This window comes from Larimichthys crocea, chromosome XX, assembly GCF_000972845.2.
Source record: "Larimichthys crocea isolate SSNF chromosome XX, L_crocea_2.0, whole genome shotgun sequence".
Lineage (NCBI taxonomy): Eukaryota > Metazoa > Chordata > Actinopteri > Sciaenidae > Larimichthys > Larimichthys crocea.
Genome location: NC_040030.1, coordinates 15,302,285 through 15,322,318, shown reverse-complemented (window position 1 = coordinate 15,322,318; position 20,034 = coordinate 15,302,285). Strand labels below are relative to the sequence as shown.

At 44.0% G+C, this 20,034-nt stretch overlaps 3 protein-coding genes and 1 pseudogene across 8 annotated transcripts in view; 2 read left to right on the top strand and 2 right to left on the bottom strand.

The window, feature by feature from the left end:
* The window catches only part of ppfibp2b (PPFIA binding protein 2b), a 48,012-nt gene extending 42,053 nt beyond the window's left edge, over window positions 1–5,959 (top strand). For 3 of the 5 annotated variants that reach the window (XM_027272165.1, XM_027272164.1, XM_027272162.1), the window contains 4 exons: window positions 291–491; window positions 2,304–2,369; window positions 5,569–5,637; window positions 5,868–5,959. In XM_027272165.1, the coding sequence (XP_027127966.1) occupies window positions 291–491; window positions 2,304–2,369; window positions 5,569–5,637; window positions 5,868–5,891 (360 nt within the window). In that variant the 3' untranslated portion in view covers window positions 5,892–5,959. Of the gene's footprint in view, window positions 1–290; window positions 492–2,303; window positions 2,370–3,730; window positions 4,106–5,568; window positions 5,638–5,867 lie in introns of those variants that run through there. The other 2 variants (XM_027272166.1, XM_027272163.1) reach the window with 1 other exon arrangement.
* rep15 (RAB15 effector protein) lies at window positions 5,882–8,044 on the top strand. The gene is made up of 3 exons (XM_019261397.2): window positions 5,882–6,089; window positions 6,297–6,618; window positions 6,697–8,044. Exons 1-3 carry the CDS (start codon window positions 5,908–5,910, stop codon window positions 7,240–7,242), a joined length of 1,050 nt encoding a protein of 349 aa, XP_019116942.2. The 5' UTR covers window positions 5,882–5,907; the 3' UTR covers window positions 7,243–8,044.
* Window positions 8,045–8,750: 706 nt separating this feature from the next.
* poglut3 (protein O-glucosyltransferase 3) lies at window positions 8,751–13,292 on the bottom strand. 2 transcript variants are annotated; one of them, XM_019261361.2, is made up of 6 exons: window positions 13,185–13,292; window positions 10,948–11,145; window positions 10,100–10,383; window positions 9,809–10,013; window positions 9,482–9,678; window positions 8,751–9,379 (listed from the first exon to the last, which is right to left on the bottom strand). In XM_019261361.2, exons 3-6 carry the CDS (start codon window positions 10,319–10,321, stop codon window positions 8,948–8,950), a joined length of 1,056 nt encoding a protein of 351 aa, XP_019116906.1. In that variant the 5' UTR covers window positions 10,322–10,383; window positions 10,948–11,145; window positions 13,185–13,292; the 3' UTR covers window positions 8,751–8,947. The 2 variants fall into 2 exon arrangements, with proteins under 2 accessions (XP_019116906.1, XP_010747068.2); XM_010748766.3 differs by having other exon boundaries at window positions 12,934–13,284.
* Window positions 13,293–14,526: 1,234 nt separating this feature from the next.
* On the bottom strand, window positions 14,527–19,414 carry LOC113744096 (NADH-cytochrome b5 reductase 2-like; annotated as a pseudogene).
* Window positions 19,415–20,034: the final 620 nt, after the last annotated feature.

Genomic DNA, 20,034 nt, shown 5'->3' with positions numbered 1-20,034 from the left:
ACCATTGAATATAACGGGTTTTAGAGCGCAGTGCTGCTGTTGTCAGAAGTCCGGCAAGGCAAGACAAGACGGACGAGAGACACAAGCAACAAACCGTCCGGCTCAGTCAGACCCGATTCAACTTTAATCTGCTGAATTTGTTCCTAGCGACACTTCAGGTCGTCCTCGTTGCTCAAGCTTCGAATTGAATGATTGTCTTAACTCATACGTTGTTGGTGACCTCATAATCAACAAATGAAGGAAATTCATCCTGAGTGACCAGATTTTACTTTTGTTTCTTGTCATTGCAGCCGAAGAAGTTGGGCTTCTCTAACCTGACTCACCTCCGGCGGAGACGGACGGACGAATCCACGGACTACGTCTGTCCCATCGAGTCGTCCTCGCCTCAGTCGGGCCAATCCGCGGCGAATGGCGTCCAGGTGCGGCCGTACTCCGGCTTCAGAGGCCTGAGCCCCATCCTGGACCGAGAGTCCGACCGAACCAGGGACCAGGTGGGACTGGACAACAGCGGAGCTGAACCGTCTCCGTGACGGCTGTGACGACAACATGACGGACGCTGCGTCGTGTTGCTTTCTCATCAGCCAATCAGCTGTCACTGCTACTACTCTGCTTCCTTTGCTTGCGGCCCATAATACCTCAGCCCGTCCCCCCTTCCTGCTCGCCCATCAGCCCGACCCTGTGCCTTACGAGTGAAGAGATTCACCAACGCGATGAATCCACACTTGAAGTATTTTGAGTTAGACGCGTCACTAACCCGACCTCAAACCTGTGCCATGATCTAACTCATCACGAGAGACACTTCCTCTGACATCACTTCCTGTAAACCATACATGGACATCTCTTGTTGTACAGTATTAAGCCATTGTTCTAACGTTTGTGCACCACCGTTAGATGATTTTCTACGTGTGTGAGTCGCATCACTTTTGATTTGATACAGTTTGGAGATGAACTTGTGCAATATTTGCATAATATTACGGGAGGGATTTAATTTAATATTTATGTCATTGCAGAAGAATTGATGAAATAACATGTTTAGTTTGAACCTGAGGTGGTGATTGATTTTTGTACTGTTATTTTCATATTTTCTGTAATAGTATTTTTATAGTAAAGAAAATCCCGCTCCACAAAAGGAAGCTAACATGTGGTCATGTAAATGTTAAAAGATTTATCAAATCATTTAATAAATAAAATCATATGTGTGTAAAGTTGATTCCTTCTTTCTACACAAACGTTAGAAAGGTCAGAGTAGTAGCAGACGATAAAACGTTTTTTGGGCAGACATGCCTATATTTCTCTTATTAAAGAAACATTGCGTAGAAGTTGGTCAAAGTCAAAGTTACTGCATGTGAAATATATCGATATTCTGGTTTTAGCTCATTAACGTTACCGTGGACAAATTATTAATGTATCAAAATCCTGTCTTGGGTGAATAACGTCAGCTAATTCATGCAGACTCCCAATGTTATTGCTAAAACACTATGAGTTATTATAGCTTACCAAATGAGCAGCTAATGTGATTCATAACACTAAGTTACATATTGTCCAGCTCCGGTTCTGGCACGACACCAACTCCCGATGATCCAAAACTCTTGTGGTACAAACACTAATAATCCCTCGGTGCTCTAAGCTCACAGCCCAGCTAACAAACTGAGCTAACATGAGCTAACAGCAGCTACAGCTGTCAGCAGCTACAGTGTCAGCATCATAAACTCTGTAAATCACAGAGAGTTGAGGCGGAGGAGCCGGAGGACATCAGAGGGAAAACCAGAAAACATTTCCTCCATAAAATATGATCCAGTTTCACCAGAATCAGTGAAATAGTTGCTGCTGTGTGACTTAGTGCCGTAAAGCGTTACGTACTTCTCCCGACCCGGAGCCCAAAGTTACATAGTGTGAGAACAGACGTACGAATGACAGAGACACCTCTCACAGTGTTGCTTTTAAATAAATACCAACCTAAAGACAAAAAAGATCAGACAGTGGACGGCATGCCCGAGTAACCTCCATCAACCACTAACCTGCTTTCATCATCATCATCATCATCATCGTCATGGCTGTCTTGTGACAGCAGCTTCCTCCTCTCTCTGCAGACCAATCTGAGCCAAGATGTTGACGATTACCATGGTAACCCTGTTAAAGGTGACATGGGAAGTGCATGTTGGAGTTCTCTTCATCACACTGACATGATGCAAACTGCTTCGTACTAAAAGCTGAGAAGACTCCTCATTGTTTCACTGAGTGTCTGTAATCGTGACTTGTTATGGGTTCATGAGTGTGTGTGTGTGTGTGTGTGTGTGTTGCAGATGGCGATCACGGAGGGTACCATGTTGCAAATAGAAGCTCTGTCTGAAAGCATCAACAACCTCACAGTAAGCACCAACACACACAAGCTGCCGCTTAATGACGAGTATCAGCTCCTCGTCGGTCGTAACAGAAGTTTGAGTCACTCAGACGGAAAAACGACATTGAAACGCCGCAGATCAGCGCGAGGACGATTATTAAAGAACACGACGACTGCCAGAGTGAAAAACCTGCTTAGTATTTCTTTACTTAGTAAATGAAGCTGAAGGATTTGGATTAACAAACATATTAAACCACGTTAGCGGCCAAACAAACAGCTGCAGTGAAGCAGATGAGAGAAAAAACCTTTAATTTTGTTACTACTTAAAGAGTTTCTTTTTCTAACACTAAAGAACGTCCAGATCGCGATATCTTTACAAAAACAGCTTCTATGTAATGTTCACGTGTTCAACGACCAATGCTGTCGCTGAGTTTTTATCTTACGAGTCAACAGTTGCGTCTTATATCCACTCCGATGGCTTCTCGTGTCGCTGCTATGCAGATGACACGCCGCTCTACCTGTTATTTCCACCTCAGCCCAGAATTCCTCTCAGACATATCTACATGTTTGAAGGCACACCACCTCCAGCTGAACCTCTCAAAAACTGAACTGCTGTTCAGCCAAACCTACTATACATCATGACATCAGCATAAAAACTGGCTCACTATGTCTCGCCCCTACCTGGGTAGCGAGAAACTTCATGATTGATGGACCAACTAATCTTCTCTGATCACGTCGCCTCAGTTGCCCAGTCGTGCTTCACGACATCGGTAAAATCAACATGCCACCCAACTCCTGATACAGGCTGTGATCCTCTCACCACTAAATTACTGTACTAGTCTGTATTTACTACATTACAGATGATCCAGAACGCTTCAATTAACCCAAAAGGTTACGTTACCCCGCTGCTCGTCGAGCTCCACTGGCTACCTGTAGCAGTCCACATCAAATTGAAATCACTAATGCTGACTTACAAATTAGTCTCCAGTTCTTGAACGTCCTCATCCTCCAATCCAAACTTTTCTCGTCTGTTGTTCCCCATTGGTTGAACGTCCTACCAGTTTCTACCAGATCAGGGGCGTCCCTCTCTACCTTCAAAAAATTCTACAAAAAACCCTGCTGAAAAATAATAATGTGTCGTTTAACGCAAAGTTAAATTTCTTGGCCGTGACGTAGAACTTTCGAGAGGTTCAGTTCACTGGAAGGTAGACACTAGCACTACAGGAAGTATTACTGTTGAAATAAAACATGTTTTTTGTTCTCTGATGCTCTTATAACTCGACAACACCTTCATGTATACTAAAAACTAAATGTGTTAACTGATCCCAGCTCAGTGGCAACTCCCACGCTTTCTAACCCATTCCCCTTCCCATGATGCTTTGCTTCCAGTACCTGCTCAGCCAAGACGAGCTGCGAAAGGAGCTGAGGCGGTCTCAGACGGCGCTAGTTTGAAGGACAATGACCCCGACGCCGCTGGCTCACTAATGCTGTCGATCAACCACAACCAATCAGACACCTGTTCTGTACGCCAAGCCCCGGCCTAACACTGCAGCGTGGAGCTGCGACGTCTAGCCGCTGATACCTCATGTAACACCTCCAAACACTGTGGACCTTGAGAACAATCATCAAGGGTTGCTTAATTCAATACTGAACTGTTAACTGTTTTGTTTTTTTACAGCTTTCATTGTTTCCCTATGCAACATCCCCTCTAATGACCACACTGACCACTGTGTGCTGCAAACTGGTGCTGATATATCAAAGAGGAGAACAGGGTCACATTAGCTATACCCGTAACATCATGTTATCTCATGACACTTTCCATATAGAGCAGGTCTAGACCGTACACAGCATTACTTAGAGACCCAACAATTCCCACCATGAGCAAACACTTGGCGACAGTGGCAAGAAACCTTGAGAAGAACCCAGATCATGGTGGACGAACATCTGCAGAGACCGGTTGAGTTTAGAGAGAGATAAAGATGCACAGAATATGACTAATAGTAGGAAAGAGTGCTCAAACAAGCCATCTGTAACGTCACACCACACTGGTGTCAGTACTGCTACGTCTGTTGAGTCAGGAGATGTCGGTTTCATATGTTGGTGCCACCATATACTGTACATCACCTGACACAGATCAGCCAATAGCTAAATTCGATTGCAGTAGTTGAGTTTCAACCAGTAGAGGGAGGTCTCTGCATGTTTACATCCATATAACCATGTAGAATTCAAACATTTTGCACTAAACTGTCAAGATCTGGACCTGAATCAATTAACAACTTGTCTAAATACTCACAGTTTGAGGGTTTAGGTACAAGTTCACAGTTTCAGTTTTACAGGGTGATAACACATCAGTGTTTTGTTTTTCGAATTCGAAAGTGGCCAAAAAAAATTCTCTTTAAGGAATCCTTTTCAAAGATACATTTGTGTGTCGTGTGTTAAATATGAATATATGATATTTTGTGAACTCTCAAATCAGCTACAGAAGAATTTTCACAACAAGGTTCAACAATCATTTTGACCCTGTTCTCCTCCATTGTTGCTCTAACCGTTTACTTGTAGGGAAGAAGTATCAATCAAAACCTACTTTTACAAAGTGTATATGTATGACTACACAAATGACAACAGAATTGTAAGATAGTGTAGTCGATTGTTACGTTTCCTTGACAAAATAAAAGCTCTTTGACAAACTGGGTCGTCCGAGTGGTGAGCTGACGTAAAGGGATTAGGAAAGTGACCTCAGGCTAACGTAATGTAAACACATACAGTATATGTGCTCAACTGCATTGACACGCTGATATAGTAAACTAAAAAAACACATTACAAGTCCTACTCGTCAAACCTGAAGGACAATAAACGTCAGACCCTGAAGTCCGTCTTAACCATCCACGCCCAGCCTTTATAAATCCCATCCTCTTGAGAGCCAAACTACTCTAGGTGTCCTCATTTGCGCTCCCTTTTAAAAAAAGAAACAGTTAAGTTTTTTGTTTACCCATCAAACCCTTCAGGCGTACCCAAGTCCTCAAGCTGCTGCTCTTTATTCAAGTTAACTGGTAAGATTAGTCTTCTGTTGACTTACCTAAAAATGTGACGAGTTACAAACACCACACCCAGGCTAACACTCCCTCCAAACCCCCAGAGTTAGAAAATCTTCTTCATTCTGCTGAAAAGTCAAGAGACCGTTGACTTGAGTTTCAGATACAGCACCATACACAAACTGTATATCTCAGCAGGGAACGGGGCCAGAGTGGAGGGAAGGTAGTGGACTTGGACCTACACCAACATCCAGACCCATCCTGGTGAGTGAAGCTTTTTTAAATGCATATCAGACCATGTTAGACCGACTGTATCGGTGCATAGGTGGGCAAAATTAGTCGATTTTTAATGTGCGACATGGAGAAATAATCATTAATTCGCTGTTAAATAAAAGAGCAGCAGCGGTTCCATATAGTGGGACATTAATTCGGACCTTAAGAGCACAACTACCAACCATATGTCCATTTCACATTTGTCTACACTCTCTTGTCAGTGTATCAGGGAGACTTCCCTCTGATCTCCCACCCTCCACCATGGGCCAAGCCATCAAAAAACCCTCATACGCCGCCTTCCAGAACTCTAAACTCTACACAACACTTAAGCGCAACACTGAAAAACGTCCCGCCCCCGACCCGAACGCACAACCTCAACCGAGCAGGGAAGGGGGCCAGAGCGGAGGGAAGGTGGACTTGCACCAACGTCCAGACCCATTCTGGTGAGTGAAGCTTTTTTAAATACATACTAGACCATGTTTTACCTACTGTATCGGTGTGACGCATAGCTGGCATTCATCAATTTTTAGTGCGACATGGAGAAATAATCATTAACTTGCTGTTAAATAAAAGAGCAGCAATGGTTCCATATGGTGGGACATTGATTGGTACCTCAATTATCAACCATATATCATATACTCTCTTTTCAGTGTATCAGGGAGACCTCCCTCTGATCTCCCACCCTCCACCACAGACCAAACCACCAACAAATCCACATACAAAGACTTCCAGAACTCCAAACTCTTAGCCTCCCTTAAGCGCAACACTATAAAACGTCCCTCCCCCGAACCTGACACACCTCCTCGACCAAGCATCTTCGACACACTGAAGAGGCCCCCCGTCACCAAACCCACCGACTTCATAACTCTATTTAACGAATGCATCTGCACCGCCTCGTCCAGAACTCAGGAGTACCTCCTCTTCAAAGACCCAGAGGACAAGTTCCACCCAAGCCCAGAGACGCTCACTCAGGTAGGTTAAATCTTTTAAATAAAACTGAAGACATCAGAATGTTTAGAACTTTCTTTACAACATCTCGTCCTCTAACAGGTCTTCCTAATGACCTACGTCACTCAGAGCGTCAACCTCAACTTGATCGACTCCTTCAACTGCACGGCCATGACGCCCGAGCAGCGCATCCTCCTCGGGGTTGACTGGGTTTGGGCAGTACTGGAGAAACCCACCAAGAACCCACGGATCCAGATTGCTGTGCAGGTCCTACACCTCCCTGACAGGGAAGATGCTGAGGAGTGCCGCACCCCCACAGAGGCCTGCAGCGAGTCGGTCCAGATAGCCCAGAAGGAGTCCAGCAACATGAACATGTACGAAAAGATGGTGAACTTCTGCACCGCCATCGGCAAGGACTGCTACGCCCTCTTCTTGTTTTTTGGGAAGAAAAACGACAAGGGGAATATCTATGGCGTCCTCAGCAACAACTTTGATGCAGCGATTGGCAAGTGCAACAACATTGACAGAGCTCTGATTGAGAACTTCTTCAAAGGTTCGAGGTATCTCCATACACCTTCAGGAATGATGCAAGCCATTAACACGAAGAAAGAGGGAGAGCCTCTCACTCTCATGATGAAATTCAGCTGAACCAAAGGGACTCGTAACATTTAATGGCCAATAACGTGATGCAGTGACACTGTAATAAACTTTATGGGATAGAAATGTCAGGTGCTTTTGATGTATCATTTAAGAAACAACCTAAACTACTAAGATGAAAGTAGTAGAAGGACTTTTGATCATCCAGTTGTCCGTGTTCATGTCGTGTCTGCTGTTTACTTAAAGTCCTGTTTTTATGCAGCTTAATATAGAAACTCATTAGCATTTCAGTTTAACTTCTAAAATTAGTCTCATGGTCTAAAGTCTCAAGTTTTGACTGTTGGAGATGTGTTCATTTTGTTTTTCACAGTGCATGATGGTAAAAAGTTACGAGGCATGTTGGTTTAAAGGATGCAACTCAACCACACCGGGCACGTCTCCGTCACATCACGGCCTCAACGCTGTTTTGGTTCACGTGACTTCAAACCGCAGCTTCCTCGAAAATGAGAAAAATGTAAAATTGACAGACATGACTTCACTGCTGTGCGTGGACACCTGAGCTGAATCGAGGCTTTGCATACCTGAAACTTCTCTCCTGCTTCTTGTTTTCTTTGAATTTGCATCAATACAAAAAGTTCAACTGCAAGACGAGCGTACTACTTCAGTAAAAAGTGGTAATGAATGTAGCGTTTTGTTTTTTTGGCACCAAGAAATGTGATTTTTCATCTACAGACACAAACATAAAAATATTAATAGTGTGGAGAGGGAAAACATTTCTTCTGTGGGGCCAAAAATCATTTATAAAACACTGTTGTAATGTGACATGTTTCATTTAAATATTAACACAAATCTTCTCAACATATCTGACTCTATTGTTTGATCCTCATTGTCGTTTTTTCTGTTTTTATAAAAGATTTGTGACGAGAACATTTTCTGTGTTCAAAGACGTCAAAGAGCTTTCTAAGAGAATTTAAGGGGAAAATATTCTGATCAGATCTCACTACAACTAAACTAAAACTGCCGTCTTGAGATTGGTCTATAGACCACTTTTTAAAGGCCTCAGACAAAGAGGACTCTGGATTTTAGTTCAAGACCACGGCTGCAGGGAAGTCACTTATCATTCATTGGCAAAACAGCATCCAAAAGAACACACAGCGTTTTTTAAATACTGTAAAGCCTTGTGTAACGAGGTTACTTAATGTAGCAACCACACGTCACCCAAGTTTTTATAGCTACCTAAATATGCCGTATACTGTCTGGTCTTGGTCTGGACTTGCTCTCAACTCCTCAAAGTCTTGGTCTCGATACACTCTGGTCTTGACTACAACACTGGCTGTCAGTCTATCTGTACAAAGGGCTGAGCTTGCAGTTATTATTTCAATACCATCATTGCATGAAGTAGGTGAACATGGGAAATTGTATTTCCATTGTATCATTAGGAGCATGACAGTCACTTTTTCATTTGGAAACCCTTCATTCGAGCGTGGGAAAACATGAAATGAGGACTCGCCTTTGAACCAGGTAAGGCAGCAGACATCCAGACACAGTACGACAGCACGTTCACTGTATGTGATTTATGATTTATTCAAGGTAACACTGTAAAAATATTCAATGTATAGGCACGTTTACAAAACAGTAATTATTATCCTCAGTTTTACAAAAAGGTACAAAAAACAACACGACGCAGTTTTAAAGACAAAGAGTGGCATTATAATTTTACAGTCCAAGATAAAAAACAAAGAACCGTCGGACTCCATCATAGTTCATCCTTCATGTTGGCTTCTTCTCTACGCTCACATGTGCACTTGGCGGTGTGGTCGTCCAGCTGAGACACCAGCTCCATGTCCGCATGCCGCGTCGGCCGACCCGTCTGCCGCTCGGCGTACACCTGCAGCACTCTGTAGTAGTAACAGTACAGTCTGCTGGGCTGCAGCAGCTCTCGGGCCGCGCTCTGACCCGCTCTGGCGATCTCCCGAGCTTCGGCGTCGTTCTGTATGGCCCATTCGATTTTCTCCAAAAGGTCCGACAGGTTTCTCTTCACAGGGATGTAATGAGTGCCGGCTTTGAGGTGGCTGTAGAAAAACTCGTAATACTGAGAGTCCTGCTTCAGGACCAGACTGTTCCCGAGCATCAGGTAAGGAAAGCGATACGCCGCCACCGTCCCGTCCACGTTCACCTGGTACTTGTACTTAAAGAAGGAAACAAGAAAAACTATTTTAGTATGAAAGGTTCCTTTAACTTAAAAGTGTAAAGGTGTATTATTCTATATAAATTATTAAACATTCCTTACCTTGAAGAAGTCAAAGAATCCAACCAGCGGCGCTTTGCCGACATGTTTCTCGCGGTCTCGGAAGAAGAACCACCCCGTGATGCCGGCGTCTAGCAGCTCGGGGTTTTTCTTGGACAGAGAGACGAGGTGAAGACGCTCCTCTCGACTGTCCCGACCGCGGAAAAACGCCCGATCGGTTTTATTTATCCACGGAGGCCCTGGAACGAAGCCGACCAGATGTTACACAGGCATCAACTTTAATCTCTAATCTAACACTGACAAAGAACAGCATGAAGATTTTTTATTCCACTAGATTTCGAACTAAAACTGTAAAACTGAGTGAGTTACCCGTGTTTCCCTGGACGGACAGCAGGTCGTTGGTGACCCCTCTCATGGTCTCCAGGGTGGAGTGCGTGACCTCGTAGGTGGGCAGGACGATGTCCCGCGTGTCCGTAGAGCCGCACCACGACAAGACCGGAACGGCATCCGATCTCCTCGTCTCTAACGGCCAGTCGCCGACGTTGATGAAAAACTCCACGTCGGGCACCCTCACCTTAAACGACAAAGATGCAATCAGACGACGCCGCGAGCAGTCTCTCGGCAGTAAACGTTAAAATACGACATCTGTTAAAAGAATACCTTTCTTGTCAGAGAGAGCAGAATTTCATCGGAGAACATCTTGAAGTCGGTGTATTTCCCCAGAGTGCGGCGGTACAGCTTGTTGTCGATGATGGCGTAGTGAATGAGGCCTCCCCTGTTGACGAACCTGTGAGGCACTTCCTGTCTGATACGTTCCAGGTCGACGCTCGGAAAAGATTTGAAGTCCGCCAGAACCTGAGGCTCCTCGGCGGGACACTGCATGACGCCCTGCCACACGGAGGCGTCGTGTTCGGGACAGTCGCAGTATTCGTGATAAACCGGGCCTGAGCGTTGGAGATAATACTCGGGGTTATATGACTATTTGAAAAATATATTTAAAGGCTCATTTACGTCTTGAAACACTCTGTGCATGTCATTTCTTTGTTGTGCAGCGCTTTGAGCTAGAGGTCGATGATTCATGGACGTTTAAATGCGTCTTTATCGGAGGAATATCTAATGATGATGGTCGATTAGCTCGCCGACCGCCTGGCAATGAGCCAAGAAGTAATTCACAGTTCGTGCGTTTAACAGAATTGGATTACTCTTCAGCTCCACCCTCTAATTTAATTACACCGTGGACCAACCATCAAATCAAACGTCTCCAAGGCTGGAGCCGACAGCAGCGCACTGGCAGGAAAAACTCCAGATTAATTGGCCTTTTCCTGCTCCGAACAGACCGACGTCGACCTCTACTGTGAGCTGCGCTTCTCGTATGAGAGTATGAGACGTATATATAATTAAATATCGATTAAATGTCATTTATCTGCCCTGAAAGACAGATCACTCCTCTGGGTCTTCTCCTGAGATTTCATCCTTTTTTTTTGGGTGATACAGATCTCAACACATACCTCGGATGGTGTACGGTGACTTGGCGACAGCAGCATCTTGGTGGAGGACTTCGACCGTCAGGCCGTTCAGCACCGTCCCGTAGAGCCGGTACCTCACCAAGAAGGAGCCGTCCTGTCGGTCCAGAGGCGGAGGGACGTGGATCCGGATGTGCTCCTTCTTGTCCAGCGGACTTATCTTCACTTTAAACGTGTCTCTACCTGGAAAAGCACATGTAATGTTTGTTAGATCACCAAACATTTGTTTTTCAGGTTTAAAATAAGTAATAAAACTGTTCTGTATGCTGAGAGAGGCGTTATTAAAGTGTTTAATTATTCTCGTGTTTAATGATCACGTCGAGAACACGAAAAAACATTGTTGAACATCTTTTTATTATTAGAAATCAGTCTGAGGTTAGTGTTAAAGAAAATTAAGCAACAGGTGTTTCGGCTCAACAAGTGACCGTGTTAACCGGTGCCTGTGATTGTCATGTAGCTGTCTTCATGAATGCCTTTCTCACTAACATTACAATGTCCAAAAAAAAAACAAAAAACAAAAACATACCTGATTCATCTTTGGTGTTTCGTTTTAAAGCTACGTTATTAACTTTCTTGTTTTAACATCTGTCGTAACTATGACAACCACAGACGTATTCAGCTAACGGTCACCATTTAACACGGTCACTCGTTAAACCTAAACACTGGATGTGTCTTTAACTTATCGGGGGGTTAGCTTAAACAAAAAGAATTATGCGACCGGTGTTTCAGTTTAACACGTGACCGTGTTAACTGAAACACGTCTGTGGTTGTCATAGTTACGACACGTAGCTGTCCTCATGGGTGCCTTTCTCACCAGCGTTACAATGTCAAAAAAAAAAAAAAAAAACATACACCATTTGTCTTGTGATATCTATATATTCCCTCCCTAATTCAACAGCTGTCGTGACTATGACAACCACAGGCGTATTGAGCTAACGAACACCAGTTAACACGGTCACGTGTTAAACTGAAACACCGGTCGCATAATTTTTGTTTTGTTTAAGCTGATAAATTAAAGACATAAGAAGGAGCACATCCAGTGTTTAGGTTTAACGGGTGACCGTGTTAAATGGTGACTGTTAGCAGAATACGTCTGTGGTTGTCATAGTTACGACAGATGTTAAAACAAGAAAGTTAATTACGTAGCTATCAAACGAAATGAATCAGGTATGTTTTTGCTTTTTGTTCTGACACTGTAACGTTAGTGAGAAAGGCATTCGCGAAGACAGCTACGTGTCGTAACTATGACAACCACAGGCGTACACAGCTAACACGGTCACACGTTGAGCCGAAACACTTGGACGCGCTCCTTCTTGAGTCTTTAACTGAACAGTACATGTTCAGAAAACATTTCAGTGACCTGCATGACTCAATGAAAGACAAAGAGAGACATAAGGCGCCTGTTAACACACCAAACACTCGTTTTTAGGGTGCTGGTTTAAAAAAATTATGGGACCGGTGTTTCGGTTTAACGCGTGACCGTGTTAACTGGTGACCGCTAGCTTCTTAGCCCTCGTTTTTTTTTGTTTTTTTTGGGAGGTTAGCATAATTTTATGCCACCAGTGTTTCGGTTTAACGAGTGACCGTGTTAACTGGTGACCGTTAGCTTGTTAGCCCTCGTTTTTTGGGCGGTTAACAGAATTTTATGCGACCAGTGTTTCGGTTTAACGAGTGATCGTGTTAACTGGTGCCTGTGATTGTCACGTAAGCTGTCTTCGTGAATGCCTTTCTCACTAACGTTACAATGTCAAAATGTGATGGTTACGTTTTCTCTTCCCTATTTCCAACGGCTGCCGTAATCACGACAACCCACAGCGGGCACCAGTTAACACGGTCGCTCGTTAAACCGAAACACGTGTGTGAGTGTGGGGGACATTAAGCTAGCCGCCGTAGCGTTTCGGTTGATGCTCCTTACTTTAATTAAACACAGTGACACTCGTCTTTAAACACCCGCCGTGTTTGTCCGTTTACCTGGAGACACGGTCAGCTTCTCTCCGTTTGAATCGACCGCCTGAATAACGAAGTAGCGGACCGGTAAAACTACGTCGGGGTTCAGCCCTGGACCCCAGATGAGGCATCTCTCTGGGGCGACTCGTTCGCAGACACAAGCCGCGAAGTTTACGCTGATAAATACGATTAAAACCACGAACTTCCTAAACAGACCGCCCTGCGGAGGCTGAGCTAAGTCCACGCCGCGCTCACGCACCATGTTCCCCGCTCACCGGCTGCTGCTGAGCGGATAAACTCTCTGAAGATCGACGGTAAAGTTTGGACGGAAACTCTACGCCGACATGTTGGTGAGGAGAGACACGCCCATCACCCGCTGCTGCGTTCACGGCGTGTCGGAAATGTTGGCTCCAGACAAAAATCAGAAAAAAACATTTTAACTCATTTGGTCTTATCTGATAAAATCTGAAACACTATAAATAACAGCCCCATTTGTAATACAACTCATATATAATTTATCTATTTCTTCAGATGTAATGGTCTTAAATAATATATTTCAACTTGTACGTGCTATTAAAGGTCCAGTGTGTCACATTTAGCGGCTCCATCAGTGCATAATTACCTGAAAATAACAATCAACAATACCTTTCTCCTGCATGCGAGTAAAGAAGGGATGAAACCAACCCACAGGTTTCTGAAGAGCCATTGTGAAGTAGTGATGCACGATATGAAAAATCTCTTCTATCGATAACCGATAACTTCATATTTCAACCCAAAAACGACCACACTGGTGAAGACATGTTCATTATTAGTCTGGCAGAGCCAATAAGGCGCGATAGTTTTTGGGGCTACTCGGCCTGCAAACAATTTCTCCAATTTCATTAATTTATAGTTAAAATGAACCTATCGGGTCGATAAAAAATGACGTAATTTCTCCCCATATCGCCCGATATTTTATCGGTTTGATAAATATCGTGCATCCCTGTTGTGAAGTTCAGTGAGGTGGGTCTGGTTGCCGCCATCCTGGTAGTCCTGCCTTCGCCATACAAGCGCAGGTGGGCTAAATGACGCCTGGTTGCTCAAACAAGCCATCTGTAGCGACACCCACCTGTCAATCAAAGCGTCCACGCTCTTAATCCTGCATAACTTTAAGCCTTAATATAATGTGAACAGGTGAGTTGTATATAAATTCACCCTCAGTACAGTTGTCATGAACGGGGAAATTAGCTACAGAGACCAAAACTGTTTTTTGTACCAGGCTGTAAACATGTTTATTTCTGCTGTGAAGTTTTGAACATGGGGACTTATGGAGACTGACTCACTTCTGGAGCCAGCCTCAAGTGGACGTTAGAGGAACTGCAGTTTTTGGCACTTCTTCATTGGCTTCACTTCACAACCACAGAAGTTGCCACTTGCCAGAAATCAAACATTTTTGGCTTCATGTGAATGAATGGGGCCCCATCTCCAACTCTAGTGGGCACAAGATCCCAGACTCACAGATGAGTCAGTTTTTGTACAGTCCATAAAATGACTATGATACATTCATGCTTTGACATAAGAGTATGAGTCAACACTGTTTTTACGTCTTTATTTTCACACAAAAAAAAATCCCTTTTGGTCTGAAAAAACAAGATTCACTTTCAATTGGCTGTTGAAATGTTGGATGACATACTGCACGTTAAAGGACACACAGAGTTTTTCATAGCAGTGTTACCGGGTACTGTGTTTGTCGATAGGAGAAGATCGTCAGTGGTGATTGGTGGTTTAGTGATTGAATTATTACAGTTTTGTCATTAATCAGAACACTAGTATGCAAAAATGTTTTCTGTTTTGTGTCCCAGCTTGTCCAGATTCGGCAGGCAGGCGTACTGGATCATCGGCGGAGGGCCGCACAGGACAACGAGGACGTCGGTGGACGGAGCGGGGAGGTGGTCCTTGATCATGTCTTGAGTCACGAACCCTGAACTGTAGCTCCAATCTTTAGGAGAAGATGAGAGAGGGAGAAAGAGAAAGAGAAAGATAAACCTTCAACTTCAGAGATATTTTGAACAATTTACATCTTGGTTGAACATCCAAGTCAAGTTCATCACATTCGCACCTACAGGGCCACAAGTCACCAAATCAGGTTCAAACCTTCTTGCTGTGAAGCAACAGTGCTAACCAATGCACCACCATGGCGCCTGACTAATGACCAACAGCCCCAAGCGAAGGAGTTCAAGTATCTCGGGGTCTTGTTGTTCAGTGATGGGAAAATGGAGCGTGAGATGGACCGGCGGGTTGGTTTGGACGCTGTACCGGACCGTCAGTCCATCTACGTTCCAACCCTCACCTATGGTCATGAGCTTTGGGTAGTGACTGAATGAATGAGATCGTGGATACAAGCAGCTGAAATGAGCTTCCTCCGCCTGGTGGAGGGGGAATGTACTATGACAGGAAACATCTATGACTAACTATCGAAATCTATGGCTCCGTCACCAGAGAAACCAGCCTTAAAGTCTTTATTTTACCCTCTTTACTGCCTGTTTCTATCATTTTTAATCCCTGTGTGTCAGCAGAGCGATGCATGCTGGTGAAGGAAAACCAAATACAGGATTTCTTGTTGTCAAAGACAAAATGAATTTAAAACAAATGAAACACGAAGACGTTGTTCAGCTTTCACCCACAGAAAATCATCTCTCCCTCCGAGGCGGCCAAATAATGACGCTGCTAACGAAGAGCACCTCTTCTGATGAATAATGATCAAAGGCTGATGTGTTTCTACTCTCTAATGACAGGCGAGGCCTTCACGGCGGAGATTATGTAACAATATTATGCTCATTAATTTCTGCTCGCTTTAAGGATTATGCAAAGGAAGACATGAGAGATTTTTTTTTTTTCTTCGCTAAGCTACTCTAACACCTTGTTGGAACTATCTCTCTCCTCAGCCTGCAGGGATTTTCCTTCAGCAGAGGAGGCTTTGTTTGGTTTTCCACTCTGAATATTCAGCGGTGAATCTAAAAGAACCGGGCTTTCAGACTTTAAAGAGAGATTTGCGATTTATTCAGCTTCATATAGCCTGGCACTGTGCCGCGTAGTCTTTATGGTAACATGATAAAAACTAGTCGTGGAAAATGTTTCCACCAGATCACACACGATCGCTCTTTAACTTCGAAATGATTTAAAGCAACAACGTGGAACTTTTATGGAGGAAATGTTTTCTGGTTTTCCCTCTGATGTCCTCCGGCTGCTCCGCCTCAACTCTCTGTGATTTACAGAGTTTATGATGGACAGTGAAGTAAACTGTAGCTGCTGTTAGCTCAGTTTGTTAGCTGGGGAGTGTTGGTGTTTGTACCACAGGCGTTTTGGACCACCGGGAAAAGGTGTCATGCCAGAATTGGAGCTGAGCAATACGCTAAGCTATAAATAACTTATCTTTGGACTAGACTTAGACCAGAGCCGGACAACCGGTCTCAGCAGCTTCTACGGACATAATGGCAGAGGAGAAGAGAGCGAAGAGGATCGCTGAACGGAGGAAGTGAGACAAGTAGAGAGTGCCCGCTGGACAAGAGTAAATGTGGGACTGACTTTAGTGGTTGGTGAGAGCTTGGTGAAATAAAGGCTGAAAGACAGACGCCGAGCTGGGCTCAGTGATATCAGCGGCTGCTGGTGACTTTGTTGATGTTTGTCTGTTAGCAAAGTTGCCACTAGTTGTTGATCAGTTATAAATACTGTTGGAGTAGTATGGTATATTTAAATACGAAGAAATGCAGCCTCACCTGCGGAGTTTGTCCAGCGTGAACCAAACTTTAACTTTGTCAGGGTGGTTCCTCTTCACCTCCTCCAGCCCTCCCTCAGCAGGATATCTTCTCGGTCTGAGAAGGAAAGAAGAGATTTAATTTCTCCAGAGAATTCTTCCTTTTATGTGCCGTACAGTATTACAAGAAGAGATTTCCCAAAACGATTTACAAAGCTGACCTGGTTGGCAGAATATGAGGGAGCACTTGGTGTTGTATCGGGTCGCGGTGATGCTGCGGATTAACTGCAGCATCGGATGGATACCTGAGATGGAAAAAGGATTAAAGTTGGTCCAGAGGATGTTTCAGGGTGATCAACTTTCTCAAAAACTGAAACATTATATTTTTTATTAGGGAGGCTGCAAAGAATCATCATGATTGCAGCGTTGGGTGTCATTTAAAAGAGAGAAAAGCCATAAAGAGTGTTGCAGAACTTTAACAGTGATGTAGAAAAAAAGATTTCAGCCTCTGTGATGCGTTCAGGTGCACAGTAGAGGGATTATAGATTAACCTGTTCCACCGGCGATCATTCCAACGTGCTTAAATCTCCGAACTTTGGGCTCCGACTTTGTCTGGTCGGATGGAAAACTGACCTGACGGGAGAGTCCAGTTAGTGTTTGTCTTTGTACAACAGAGACATCTAGTGGTGACAGACACAAACACATCATACCATTCCCCTTATACACCAGCAGTCCATTGGGTCTCTGAAGTCAATGGAGTCTCCTATAGCCATGTTATCCAGGTACTGAGACATCTTCCTCCATCTGGGAACGAGGGGTGGATGTTTCTGTGTAGTACACCTGGAGAAGATACAAAAAAAGACACAACAACTTTAGTCTTCATTTCATGATAGGATCGTCTGGATTTAAAATCAATCACTGCTAACGAAGATGTCAAAAATGTCTATAATGTTATTTACTTGACCACCAGGTCCACATATCCCTGGTCCTCATCACTGGACACTGGAGTGTAAGCTCGGACCACCAGACTGCCGTTCACCTTGGCGGACAGGTACACATGCTGACCTGAGGGGAGGACGAGCGAGAGGATGGGTGAGGAAATAAGAAGAACACGGAGACATTAAGGACACCTTGATTACCTGCAGGATAACTCAAAGCAACTCACTACAGTAAATCCAAACCGAGAACCTGAAGATCTAAAGACCCAAAGATCTAAAAACTGAAAACTTGAAGACCTGAAGACCTGAAGACCTAAAGACCTGAAAATGTAAAGACCTAAAGACCTAAAGACCCAAAGATCTAAAGACCTGAAGACCTGAAGATCTAAAGACCTGAAGACCTGAAGACCTAAAGACCCAAAGATCTAAAAACCTGAAAACCTGAAGACCTAAAATGTAAAGACCTAAAGACCCAAAGATCTAAAGACCTGAAGACCTGAAGATCAAAGACCTGAAGACCTAAAGCCCAAAGATCTAAAAACCTGAAAACCTGAAGACCTGAAATGTAAAGCTGAAGACCTAAAGACCCAAAAATCTAAAGACCTGAAGACCTGAAATCTAAAGACCTGAAGACCTAAAGACCCAAAGATCTAAAAACCTGAAACCTGAAGACCTGAAAATGTAAAGACCTGAAGACCTAAAGACTAAAGATCTAAAGACCTGAAGACCTGAAGACTTAAAGACTAATACCATCTTGTATTCGTATTTGTTAACATATCTCAAAATGGGCAACATGAACTTGAGACCTGAGTGTACAAAGTATTGCTGCTCAGACATGAGTGTGTAAATGTTTCATGAAACGTTTTGAAGAATCGGCTGAAAAAATCTTTGTAAGTTGTGAAGAATTTTATCTGGAGTGTTTCGTAACCTTGGCAGTCCAAGGTTGTGACCCGCAGAGTGGGCCAACAACTTCTTTGTGTCATGGCTAGTTTCCTGTCCAAGGACCACCCACACACACCAGTTGAAACCACATTCATGCCGGCTTTTGCTTGAGGTCCTTCAGTGTGAGCCGGGTGGTTTCTGCGTATATTTGAATAGAAGAGTTACACTAGAGGTAAGCCAGGAGGTTGTTTAACCCTTTACTGCAGCAGCAGCAGCAGCAGCTCAGTCCAAATGGACTTTGGGAACCAGAAGGTGGCTGGTTCAAGTCCAGCTTGGACCACAGTAGGAGGGTGGACACCGCATCATCCACCATCATTTGCATGTCTGTAGGGCCTTTTGTGTGTGTGTGTTTGTATTTGGAGCGTAAATATTTGGAAAACTTTGCATTCAAATCTCTAAAAAAGAAGAACCTGAGTTATTTCAGGGTGTGAACAGATAAAAAGGCGTTTTGACGCAACGGGAAGAGGTTTAGAGCCGGTGTCATGCCAAGAACCGAGCTGGAAAAGTGGTTCAGCAGCCAAGCTTTAAAATGCTTAAAACATGATTCTATGTGGGCGGCGTGCTTCATATAAACTTCAGAGTTTCAGTTCAGTGAAACAGAAACTAGACGCCGCAGTGTTCGCTCACAGTTGAGTCACAATCAGGTTTTAAATGTAAACGGGTCTGCACGTTACAGTCCTGGTCTGTTTGTCTTACCTGTTTCCTCTATGAGGGGAGAGGATATTGACTGAAGAGTCCGGCAGAGTGACCGGAAGCTTTCTTCTTCTTCTTCTGCAGGAAGAACAGCACGGACACGACCCACCACAGCAACAGCCACCACCACCGGGATCATCTGCAAGACAAAGATCAGTACAGAGCGGAGACTAAACGAAGCATGTGCACATACGTGCATGATTGAAGAGTTAAAGAGTTCTCTCACCATGTTCTGGATCCATAGTTCTCTGACAGCTGGAGAGAGAGCAGAGTCCACTGTCCAACCTCTTCACACACCTACACACACACCTACACACATCTACACACACACACACTATGAAGGGCCTCTGAAGGGGGCGTGGCTTTCCACTGGGGGAAAGGTGACATACGGTGCAAAGCACCAATAGGAAGTCAGATCTCATCATGACAACTATGTGGTACAGAGGTGGGTTCAGGCAGCGAGGAGCCGAGCCATGAGATCACACCACCGAGGGAGGGGAGGAGAGAAAGCACATTATACAACAAGAAGTGACATTTTAAACAACTATACCTGAGTTTAAAATCATACTGTACGAAACATTTTATTTATTCGATATAATACACGATAGAGAAGTCTGTCTTCGAGTTAACTAACAACTAACATGAGGACAAAGTATAAAACCTAAAAAGAAGTAAACAAACTTTTAATAATGATATAAAACACATTATAGTTATTATATGCAGATTTACAGACGTTTGTAAATGTTTTTTTTTATTTGTTTGATACCGACTCTGTGTCTGGGAGTGAAGCCAAAAACTGCAGTTCCTCTTGTCGTCCAC